General features: G+C 48.8%; 1 protein-coding gene across 1 annotated transcript in view; it reads right to left on the bottom strand.

The window, feature by feature from the left end:
• The window catches only part of Rasgrp1 (RAS guanyl releasing protein 1), a 58,083-nt gene extending 47,104 nt beyond the window's left edge, over positions 1 to 10,979 (bottom strand). Inside the window, exons 1-2 of the mRNA XM_055598791.1 lie at positions 10,806 to 10,979; positions 6,724 to 6,908 (exon numbers count right to left, since the gene is read on the bottom strand). Of these exons, the coding sequence (XP_055454766.1) occupies positions 6,724 to 6,908; positions 10,806 to 10,840 (220 nt within the window). The 5' untranslated portion in view covers positions 10,841 to 10,979. The remainder of the gene's footprint in view (positions 1 to 6,723; positions 6,909 to 10,805) is intronic.
• Between the last annotated feature and the right edge of the window lie 1,350 nt (positions 10,980 to 12,329).

Here is a 12,329-nt window from a genome sequence, read left to right as displayed (position 1 = left end):
AGATGGCATCATGTTGGTAAGAGTTTAATCGTAGGCTCTCGAGGGCTGGGTTTGAGGAGAATGTGCTGGCAGTAGGGTTGCTGGTTTCCAAGGTGTGAATAGATCAGCAAATCTAAGATCACCAGCCCTGCTTTGCAACCTCTTTCCCAAGGTGTGAATACACCAGCAAAGCCAAAATAAGCTTCCAGCCCTGCCTTGCAGCCTTGTTCACATGGTGTGAATACACCAGCAAATCTAAACTCCCAGCCCTGCCTTGCTGCCTTGTCCCCAAGGTGTGAATATACTAGAAAACCAAGCTGCCAGCATTGCCTTGCTGTACTTGAAACGACGGAGGCACTGCAACGAAAGCACCGGTAGCATTTCCCCACACAAACTATGATGGATACAATGTCAAAAGCACACAGAGTAGCAAACATGACCACACATTAGAAAATGATCACTTTGGAATGCTTGTCTTTTATGGACTTATGCGCCACACACGTGTATAACTTAATCGTTAACGGTAGCTGTTTAACCACTGGCTCTCAAAATGAGAGAAAATAGAACAGTTTTGATCTTGTGTGCTGGGTCATCCAATAAACACTGCTAGCAGATAAGGCTATTACGCTCTCCCTCCACCCTCACACTTCCATATCCATAAAAAAGAGAATAAGTTATATGCCATTTCACCCTCCACATCTTCATCACTCGGCAGTATGCCCATTGCAATCCATTCTTATAATTCTCATGCCGACCCCTTTAAACAATTATTAAGGATTTCAAGACCGTGGTGGCAGTGAAGTTGTATGGAAGAAAGTTGGCCATGCCTACACAGTTTTACTATTTCTCTGGCTTTTCCTCCCTATTCCTCAGGGCAGGAAGCCCAGCTTTGTTGTAGTCCAAACTCCAGTACCTGGCTTCCACAAGTGCTTCAGGCATGAGGCAGCAACTGGAAGGCCAGGAGGGAAGTTTGTCCCTGAGATGCCCTTCTCCAAGGCTCTCAGAGGTCCAGTCACTTTTCTGTCAACAGAACAGACTGCTTTTGGATTCATACTATTTCCCAATGAAAGCCTTAAAACATCTATGGGACAGTGGGTTATTTGGTTGGTTGTTCAGGGGAAGGCACTTCTCCAGTTCCTCCCGGCTACTTCTTGAAGGCCCCTGAGTCCTGCAGGCTGAATGGAGACGAGAACGGACTCCTTAGTGCAGCATAGGAAATGGATCAGGACAAACACTGCAAATATAAGCCTCAAAAAAATGTTTCTGAGAGGAAGGAACAAAGCTGTGGGTACCACATCTATTTCATTTGTTTCCCTGAAAGATCAACAGGTCGTAAATTTTGTAGATAGCTCGTTGCAGACGAGAGGAGAGAGAAGTGCAGCGAAATCATACAGTGGTGGTTCTGGGATTTCCAACATGTTCCCAGACACAGCGAATCTCTAATTAAACCTGGCTGGATTGCCTTCCTGCTCCCATGAGGCTGGCTTCCCTGAGAGCTTTATCGGTTTGTAAATTGAAAAACCTACTTGTTCCATTGCTTCTCAGAGGTGTTTGTTGCTCATGTTTTCCTAGAAAGCATAAGAACATGTCCTGGGATGTCCAAGGAGCTAGGTTGCAGGGCAGTATCCGTTCATGAGGGGCTTCCCTCAATAACCATAGTGAGCAGTGGCTGGACAAGCCCTCTGGGTTTGTCTGTCATGAACCTGAATGTCTGACATAACCCCTCATGAGGAGACTCTATTACAGCAGAGAGAACACAGAGGGCAGATCTGAGCTTTGGTCTCAGCAGCTGGCCCAGCAATGAGCCCGACCACATTCCACGTGTCCTTTCCCTCTTTTGAATTCCAGTTTCCCATCAGCTAAGAGAGCAAATTAATAACCCACAGTGCTGTGGGGAAAGGAAGCCCATCAGGGTCAGTTCAGGTAAAGGCTTGCTCCCCACTGAGCCCATGATCCACAAGTTCTCAGGTACTCTGTATCCCTCCACCTTTCAGTCAGCAGTAAGATTCATTTCTCAGGGTCCATCTACTGAAGAAAAGTACCCAGGATTCCTGAGAATCTGTGGCTCTTATCTATCATTGTTTTAAAGACTGATTCCCTCCCCCCCCCACACATAATGTCACACTGCAAAGTGCGGAGTGAAGAGGGTTTAGCCATCTCCTTCCCCAGCCCTAGAGTCATCATAACTCACACTCATGAGAGGGCTGATGTCCCAGGAACCCCGGCTGCCTGCAGTTCAGAAGGGACACAGTGAAGGGCTCTTTAGCATAAGTGACACACTGGCCAAAGGATGCCAGTTCTCTCCAGAGAGCTAGAAACATCCTTGTCAGGCACTCCTGTCACCCCCTGGTGTTTAGGTAGGTCAGGGCGCCCTAGGGATTGTCTTTTTTTTTTCCCCCCATGAGAAACCTTGTATATCTGAGGAATTCTACTCAGGAGGCTTCAGGGACATCTGTGGCCTTCACACGGGCCCTGTTATCAGCACTAGGTATATGTATATATATATGACTTTATATACGTGGTTTGGTGCTTGCCTTTGATAGTTCCAAGTACCTGTCTGTGTCATGGAGTGGTGTGCACCTGTCTCCTATACACTTTGACTTTGGTGCTCAGAGTTAACACTGGGGAGTGGCGAGGAGCACCTAGCTTTGCCTTTGCTGTGGAGGGGACTGCGGTTCTAAAATGTGTGTGCTTGCCTTCACTCGGCTCCGGTTCTAAAGGCAGGCATAGTGTTTTAGCTGTGACAAGTACTAAATACTCAACCAGCCCACAGGACAGGAAATGTACTTAGTAGTCCCAGGGTCTTCCCAGATTGGGGAACATTAGTACAGTGCACACACGTGGTCATTTACGAATATAAGTTTGACTCAGGAATTAATTTCGGTTGGACATCTGATGACATATAGATGGCGTCTGTGACTATTTCTTGCCCTGAGTGGAATGTGGTCTCTCAATGGGGGAGGCCAGGCCTGCAGGCTGGCAAGAACAGGAGGCAGGCCTACCCTGGGCATGGCCAAGTCTCTCCTGAGAATATGAGGCCTGTCTTGGAAAGAGACCCGGCCCTGTCCCAGCTCAGGGTACAAATGGCTACTGGGTGCAGATGCAGAAGGAAAAGACATCATGTTTTCTATTTAGATTGTGGGTACAAGGTGTGTTGTTTCAGATCTCACATGCCCCACTTTTTTTCCTGTTCATCCAATGGAGATAATAATACCTGACCTATTTTGGGGTTGTTTTGAATAGAAAAGGAAAATCAAAACATATGGAACAGTAAAAAAACAAAAAACAAAAACCAAAAACCCGATAACACCCTATAAAACATAGGCCCCTCTGATGCACTGTCCTCGGCCCTGACAGCCTGATCTGGACATGGTGGGGAGATGCTTGCTAGGGTTCTTTCTGGGGTACGTGTGCAGCTGTTTCCTGATGCTATCAGAAGATGTCCCGCATAGAAAGGAGACAGGAAAGAACTTTGTGAACTGCGGTATTTGATTTTTCCACTTGGCCCCAACGCTGGCAGCCCTCTTGCAAAGTGAAAAAGAAATGAAAAGCTTAGGTGATCTCATGGGCCCTTAACCTCTGTATCAGATGGTGTGGTTCACATCCATCTGACATAAAGGTACCTGGCTGTGATGATGACCGCATTATGCTCAATGTGGGAAGGGATTGACTCGCAGCCGTGCACGGGATCCGCAGCGTGCCCTCTGGTGTGGGCTGATGCAGGGTTAAAGCAAAGGAACTTACTGGACAGTTGGTGTTTCTAATCACGTATCTGTAACCTTCTGACACCGGGAAGGGTGCTGCCAGCCTTCCAAGTACCATCATTTGCCTGTGCATCCTTAAAAGCACTGTAATCCAGCCTTCCTCCAAGAACAGTTGCAGGAAGGGATAGACAACTGTTACTTAATAATGCTCAGGAGACAGCTCTCAGTATGCAATGCCCAGGAGCTTTTAAACAGTATTTAGATTATCCTTTGGGTATACGCGAGACATGAACGCAACCCCAGTTTCCAGAAAAATCCAGCAGGTCAGCCATCTTCCCTCTGCCGCACCGTTAGTCAGACTTTCTGTGACTGTGGACATTGTCTGTTTACTCTGTCCAGTAGCAGTCACCACCTGAGGCCACTGGGCCCTTGAAGGCTGGCTAGTGAGGTATCAGAAGTAAACTTCGTACTTGATTTCATTTTAACTAATTAAAATGTATATGACAATAGCCCCATTGTTTAGGGGCTGCTGCCCTGGACAGCCATATACAGCCTGGGTGAAGAAACACAGGGCCTCAGCACAAAGGTGAGGTGAGGAGGAAGGAGAAAGTAAAGAAAGGAATGAGTAGTTGTCCTTATCTCCAAAGCAGCTTCTCACAGTTCAGTGGGAAGCTCCTCCCACAGCAGGTAGCCAAGAGAAGGAAGACTCACAAAGGCACGCCCTCTAATTCTCTCCTGCGGACATGGGCTTTTGCTGTCTTGTGTCTTTTGAGTAAACTCTGAGATAGGAAATTCTGTAATATATAATACTGAAAGCCTGGGGTTTTGTCCACAGGATGCCCAGGGCCCAGGGGCTGTGAGGTGGTGTCTGGTCCTTATCAGTAAGAGCTTGTTCAAACTCTACCCAGGACATTGTTCTTGAACACCTTCATTTGTGTGTGTGTGCCTGTATGTGTGTGTGTGTTCCTTAACAGGGTATTTCACAGGTGCTATAGTGCTAATGAAACAGGTACTTGGTCACTGTCATTTTTCTTAGGTGACATCTACTGTGGGGTCGGGTATAATTAGGGACTTAATAAATCCTTCTTGGTAATGGCCCAAGGGATTTTAGCCTCAGTGGGACTTACTCATCAATTGCATTTCAAAGTACTACTTTTCGCCTTAACATATTTCAGAAAACAATGTACCATTGCCTTTGTGGGATGGGTTAGGGGAGTGGGGTATGGAGTGGATGTTTTTGGAAAGGATAACAGAATCGGCTGTGAATTTTTGAGGTTGAAGCCTCAACTATTCAAAGGCTAAGAAAACAGTCTTGAACTCATCAGGTCGTTGAGTGGTAAAAAAAAAAGAAGAAAGATGACATGATCGATACATTTACGGTCCCAGTGTTCTTCATGGTGAAGCAGAGAATGAAGGTCCTTGTTCATGCAATAGTTATATTGTGCTCCCTGAAGGTCTAGTAAACACAACTAGCAGCCAAGGAGAGGGACATTTGTAGCTTATCCAACAGAACTAATCGCCACCCTGTTGCCACTGATGCCCACCAGCTTTGAGCTGCCTCCCTGAGTGTATTAAGATGATTTTGAATCACAAAGTTATTCAGTCTGGGGCTGAAGATGTAGCTTAGCTGGAGAATATGTGTATGGAATCCATCTTTCAGGTGAGGATAAATTGGGGAACAGGATGAATGGCCTTTTCTTTGTCTGGGGTGGGGGGGAGATTGCCCTCAAGGCCTTGTCTTGACTTCCACACCCCGCTCTCTTCGTTTCAAATGTAAGACTACAGTACTTTCAAGTCTGTGTTGCTTTAGAACTTTCAAGTCTCGAGTACTTTAAAGTAGCGATTCTCAAAGCGAGGGGGTTCTGGGAGCAGCTGCCTTGGCCTCACCTGCAACCTTGTTAGAAATGCAAATTACTGGACCCCACCCTGGCCAGACCTACTCAAGCAGAAACTCTGGGGGTGGGACCCAGCCATCTGCATTACTGGAAAAAAAAATCTACACATGAGTGTTTGTGCAAGAATGTTTCAGGAACACTGCTTTAAACCAAAATTGAGACAGTTGCATGAAATGAAATGAATCTCCCCAAAGTGCAGAGTCTTCCCCAAGACTCTAAAGAAGGTCCAGATGAAAAAGCCCTAAACACTAACTAACCATCCCCACCTCTGAGAGCAGAGCACACCTCTCCTCTGCTCTCCAGGAGGCCCAGGCTGGGGTGGGCTGCTGCTTCAGAGCTCATCTCCTTCCCAGTGGGAGATGCAAGAACACAGAAAGAGGGACAGAGAGAAAGGAGTGCTGAAAATCTCCGAGTTTAATAGTTTGCACTGAGATCCATCAGTTTTAATTCTGCCCTTTTTGAAGCCAACCCAATATTTATTACTTTCCGATCACCATTTCACAAGCGGTCATCAAAGGAAAATGCTTAATTGAAAAGAAATCTTTTCAGGGCATTGCATGTTTTGACAGCGCAGCTCTACGTGCTCTGAGAGAGGGCAGCACCTGGGCCATGCACCAGGTGCCCACACGCTCAGTTCCTAGCCCCTTGACAGTTCCCCTCCCCCACCGACCTGCAGCACATGACCTCCTAGTCACAAACACAAAGCAAAGCTCCAGATTGTAAGGGGGAATTACCGAGACCTTATTTGTTCAAATGACCTAAATGTTTTCAAACTCTTCTTGACAGTGTGAGACAGACTTATTTTTTTTCTACCCCAAGAACTAAAGAACAGAAAATTTATTACCAGTCCAATAGCATTTTTTTTGGTATCTCCCACCATGAGAAAAACCTCCATGCCAAAGAAAAATGCCAACTCCGCTCAGTAACTTCTCTCACTTCAAATTGCACCTCTCATCACGACCTATTCCACCCACATAGTCATGTGCCATAAGCGCTGCAGACTGTCTTCAACATTTCAAAGGCTTAAAAGCTATTTTTAAAGCCAAAACACAATCTAGGTTGCTCTTGTATAAGACACTTTTTAAGGCAAAGAACAAAACAATAACGAAGTAATCTCTATGTATGTGGGCTGTTACCCGACTCACCAAAAGATTGAATGCAGCTGTCAATAAGATCGTCCAGGCTGGCTCCTTTGGCCAAATGTCCCAGGGACACCATCATTCGGAACTGGGTAATCTGGGCCAAGCTGGGCTGGGTGGGGAGAGGGTTGTTGGTTGATTTGGCCTCTAGTCTTGCTTTGGGGCCAGCTCTGGAGCCATGGCAAGGTTTCCTGAGGGAGAGAGAGAGACTCAAGTAAGGATAGGCAGAGAAGCTGGGGGTCTCGCTGGCAGCTCCAGGCTCTGAAGACAGAGGGAAGAGGAGATAGGACAGTGAGTCCCTGAAGCTGGGCTGGTAGAAGGCATACCCCTCCCACTTGGCAAAAGCACTGAACGGACTGGTTGGCTGTTAAAGAGACATCTCCTCAGCAAATGGCAAGGTGAGATTCCAGGGCAGCAATCGCCTTCTCCCCACTGGTGTCAGAACTGCTCTATGCTGCCTGCTCTCTTCCAGAAGGGGAGAGGCAGAGGGAAGTCTGTATCTTGGTGGCCCTTAGCTTCTAGCTGACTTGGGGTCTGAAGGACTGGTTTCAGTTGGTCTCATTTTTGGCTAGTTTCATTCATTTAAGCAATGCCTAAGGTACCAAAGGGCAGGGGCCCTCTGAAACAGTTTTAAGAACCTTGAGGAACTCAAAACCTTGAGGCTGGGGAGAGAGTGGGGGTGGCATTTAGACTTTTCAGCCATCTCTTCCTTTCTTACAAATCTTGGTTGGTTTTAATAAACAGTTTCATTTTTGATAACGCAAGTAACCACTATGCACCACTTAGAGCAGTAAACATTATTCCATCAGGTCTTTACAGGGATCCTTAATGAAGAGAAACTGGGGGGAGGGATTGAATTTGTGCTGAGCTGCCTGTTCTACAGCTGAGCATAAAATAACTGGTTGGATGTAAAAATTGGCTTCGGAATCTGGTAGATCTTCAGCTACTCATCTTTAGCTTTATTGGGCATAGACTAGTTGACACAAGTCACTCTGCAAAGTGTTGTATATGCTATGTTTTATTTTTCTATTTACTGAAAAACAGTGACCCACATCTGTACTCTTCGAAGGTTCAATAATGATAGGCATGATAGGCGCTTTTGCCGATAACCTTTTTTTTTTTTTTTTTTTTTTTGGCATTTACTTAGTTCAACTTCCTGTTGAACCTTTTACTCATTTCTAGCTCACGGTCAAAGAAGAAACGTTTAAAACACCCTAGAATGATAACACATTAAGCATAAACCAGCATCAATTAATCACGTACTTATTCCATGAGAAAGACATTGCAGTAGGCCGGGGAGACCATGTGAGATAGCCTTGAAACATACTCTGTAAACGATACAATATGAGCGTTGCATGTTAGTTCTTCTTGTATAAAAGCACCTGGGAGCTCCTTAAAACAAAAAGCTCTAGCAGGAGAGTCTGACCAAGACAATGAGTGTAATAACCACATAGCTTCTAGGTTGAGTGTCGCAAGAGTCAAGGGCGAGAGGCATGATGTTCTTAGCGGAAGGAAACTGGGTGGACGAGCTTTCTCGACAAGGTGAAAATCTCACTCAGAAGGGGCCAACCGTATCCTTAGTTAAAACAAACAAAACAAAACAAAACCAAAAACAAACAAAACAACCACCCTGGCCCACCTAGGTGTGGAGAAATCAGCCCTCGCAAAACTCTACTCTGAACATGGGCCACACCGCACAGCCAGACTCCAGGGCGGACACCCTGGCCCCTTCCTGCTCTGTTACCACCTCAAAGCATCAGCCTATGGGGCTCTGTCCCAAACTGAGGTGGGACCAATGGAGCCCCGTCATCCTGCTGACTGCGAACGTGCTAACCCAAGCCAGTAACTCCCAAGGGATCAGGTTGGTGCTGCAGAACTCCATCAAACTCTCGGCCATCATTTTTTATCCAGGCCCCAAGAGAGTCAGAGCAGTGTCTGAGAACAAAACAACAACTTGAAAACAGCAACAGCCCTCGCTAAGTGACATTCCATGCTCCAAAGACACTGTGCTGGGATTTGCATCGTGTCAGGCTTCAGTCCAGAAAGAGGCTACCGTGTGATACAGAAACTGAATCCTAAACATGCTGAGAGGCTGTTCAGCCCTTCTGGCTCTAAGCATCTAACAGGCTTTTTTTTTTTTTTTTTTAATTTTAAACCGTGAGACTGTGTATTTATCACCACACCAGAAGTGGTGAGCAGATTGTTAAGAGACTGAAAGGGTTTATTCAATGTACAACAAAAATCAGGTGCAGGCACTTTAGAAAGATGGTGGGTAGTGTAGAGACAACATCTCAGCTCTTACTTGTTCAGAAGATCCCTGGAATGGTCCTTGGGACCCAAGAGATGGCTAGTCTCTCGGCAGTCTCTTCCCAAATATCTACAGATATGCAGCAGAGGTAGGTCTGGCCACAGGGTCTGACTATGTAGCCCAGAGTGGCCCAAAACTCTCCATCAGCCTTCTGGGTGCTGGGGTTGCAAGCATGCCTCATCATACCAGGCTAAAAAATGAACAGGCCTACCACCTCACCAGGATGCATCTAAAAGAAATACCTTAATTTTGTCTTTTATGATACTGGGGACCAAATCCAGGGTTGGCACATGCCAGGCAAGTACCTTCACTGATCCCTGTCCCCTCCTCCTCCCTCTCCCCCACCTCCTGGTGGGATGGTTGCAGATAAAGATTTATACAGTGCTTTATTATAGGAAGTTTGGAGAGTGCCTTAACCATCCAAAGAATAAACAGCCACCAATTCTACAAAGTCATATTTTAAAGGGCAGTAGCCACACGTTTCCAGTTTAAAGTGTGAATTAAATAAAACAAAACAACAACAAAATCTCGAAGGAAACGCATTAACTTCAAGATGTTTTCTCGGCTTCTGCCTTCCCTCTCCCCCCTCCCCAAGAGCCTGCGAAGGGAAGTTTCAAAGAAGAGTAACCTGATTTGGTGGGGGGTCGAGGGACTTAGTCTCCAGGTATTCCCAGGGCAAAGAAGGAAAGAAAGGAGAGACAGGACATCTCATAGTTTGCTTAGAAGGAAAGGCACCTCCCAGTCCTGCCCCACGCCGCCCACAATACACAGTTAATTCAGTGGGCTGATGCACAGCAGTATGGCATAAAGTAACGTGGAGGACGCGCAGGGGATGGCATGGCACTGCAGGGAATTAGAGTGGGCATAGTTACTCGGATCGGTCATATCTGAGTCCACGTGAACGGCGTTGTGAACGGTACAACCGGCTGCGTCCTAACCAAGGCGAAGCGCTGTCCAGGCAGTTGCCGGGTTTTGGTGTTTTGAGCACAAACGCTAAACTTCTTGACCCACTAAGGCCCCTTACTGCTGCTAAGAGCCCGAGTGTTTATAGCAACTCTTCCTTCACCTTCGGCCATCCAAGATTCTCCCAAACATCTCTCTAAAATATGGGGGGAGGAGAGGAGCGAAGGCTCACAGACCACTGATTTGAAAACTTTTTCTGTTTTTTTTTTTTTTTTTTTTTTTTTTTTTTTTTTTTTTTTTTTTTTTAGCTTTTCCTTTCTTCCTCCTCAAAGGCAGCCAAACACTGCCAGCTCGGCTTGCAGCCATGGCTCTGAAAGGCCTGGAGAGACCGCCAGGTGGCGCTGCCCGAGACCCGCGCCCGCAGCAGGTGCCAGGGGCGCGGAAAGTATTCGGGTGGGAGTTCCTGGGGGTGCCCCGACAAAGGGCATCCAGGGAGGTCGACTCCTGTGGGACTCTGGGCAGGAGACAGGCTAGGGCTCAGGCTCCTCCAGATCTTGCCAGGCGACCCGTGACCTCCCCACCCCAGCAGCCAGGACTCGGTCCTCCCTTCTCGCCCGATGTCCTGGATTCCGGGGAGGGTGTCTCCTTCACGCCCTTTCTCCCCCGACGTCAGTCTTGACCCGGCTGCCGGGTCCCCGGTCACGGCCCACCCCTGAAAGGAACTCTCCTCCGAGGGAGGTGTCCTGGTCGTCCGATCCCGCGTCTTATCCTCTGGGAGAGGATAGCGGGGGGACCCCGCTCGGCTAGCTATCCTCCCCAGGAAAGTGCGTCCTCCCCGCCGCCCCCCTCCCCGCCCGGAGGAGCCGCAGCTACTCACCGCGGAGCCTCTCTTGCCTTGCCCAGGGTGCCCATGGCCGCGGCTCGCTGCGCTCCGGGAGCCGTCTCACCTGGAGCGGCGGGACCGGCTCCGCGGGATGCGGCGCATCCCTCGGCCGTCGCCGGCCTTCGCACCCCGGTGGCTCCGGCCACTCTCGGAGCCCCGGCGAGGCGACCCGGGCGCACCCGCAGGCGCAAAGTTTGTGCCAGCGCGCTCCCCGCGCTCGCCCCCGCGCGCGCGCGCGCGCACCCGCTCTCTCACCAACCACCTGACAGGCGCTGATGTTATCATCGGGCTGGAGGAAACGTGGGGCGCCTCCAGCGCTTCTTCGAATCCTGCCCCCATTACTCGGTAGCGCCCCAAGGGCCTACGCCCGCCCTCGCTTCTCCCTTCACCCCCCCCCCACCCGGCCTGCCAACCCCAGGGTTAGATCCGAGGGGTGCAGCGGGGGCGGGGGGGGGGGCTGTCCTGAAATGGACCCAGCTAGAGCCTTGCAGGAGAGTTGCCTCCACCCGAGGCCACCGGGGCTCTGCTGAGACCCCTTCCCGGTTGGCAGGACTGTCTTGTATGTCGGGGGGGGGGTGTTTACTCCCGCGGACTTAGTTCTCTTGGGCACATTTTGACAAAAGGGGACAGGGACATGCACGTGTTCCCTGCACCCCGGAGGGGGAGGAGGTGGGTGTGGAGGTGAGCTCCAGAGGTGTGATCCGTTTTGGCCAAGGAGCAGCTGCCTGGAGCCTGTGGGTGTGAGAGACCAGAGGTGCCAACTTGGAGTGGACGCCTGGGGGAGGGGCTCTCTCACCAAGTCAGCGTGCCAGCGGACCTGGCCGCCAGACCTACCTGCCACTTGTCTGAGACACAGCGCTGGTCACAGCAGCCGATCCCAGCGCTGACATACGTGTTTCCCACACGTTAACGACTCTTTAAGCCACCCCTCCAAATGCAAAAAAACAAAAACAAAAACAAAAACAAAACCGGTCACTGCTGAAGCCTTAGAGAACACCGGGTCTCCAAGCCAGTAAACAGAGAGGAGAGCTGGCCCAGGCTGACATCTGCCTGGCGCCTCTAAGTCCCCGCTGAACTGGCCTAATAACACCCTCCTTATCGCTGTCACCTCCCATGATCGTCCCAGCCACGACGTTCTGGACGTTAGGAGCTCCTTCTGCTATATATCTCACCAAGTTCCTAATGTTTGTGCGTCGTGTTGTCCTAGAAAGGAATTCAGGGCCGCTTACAAGAATATGTAACCTACAGAAAATAAGTATGGGAAACAAACAACGACAAAAAATAAGGCTGATAAAATGGGGTCAGACATGAACACGAGTCTAACATTATGTACTAATGCACACTTACACATTTGGATAACAGGATCCGATATACACTCGCTTCAAGCAGGTCAGTCAAGCAGTCAAGTCTGAGAGGCAGACCGGCTCTACAAGTCGTTTTCTTACGTATTAAAGACAGGAGAAAGAGAGAAAGAGAGAGAGAGAGAGAGAGAGAGAGAGAGAGAGAGAGAGAGAGAGA

The sequence above is a fragment of the Psammomys obesus genome, unplaced genomic scaffold, assembly GCF_907164565.1.
Source record: "Psammomys obesus unplaced genomic scaffold, mPsaObe1.curated_primary_1811, whole genome shotgun sequence".
NCBI classification, from domain to species: Eukaryota; Metazoa; Chordata; class Mammalia; order Rodentia; family Muridae; genus Psammomys; species Psammomys obesus.
This window is presented reverse-complemented; position numbering and strand designations above follow the sequence as displayed.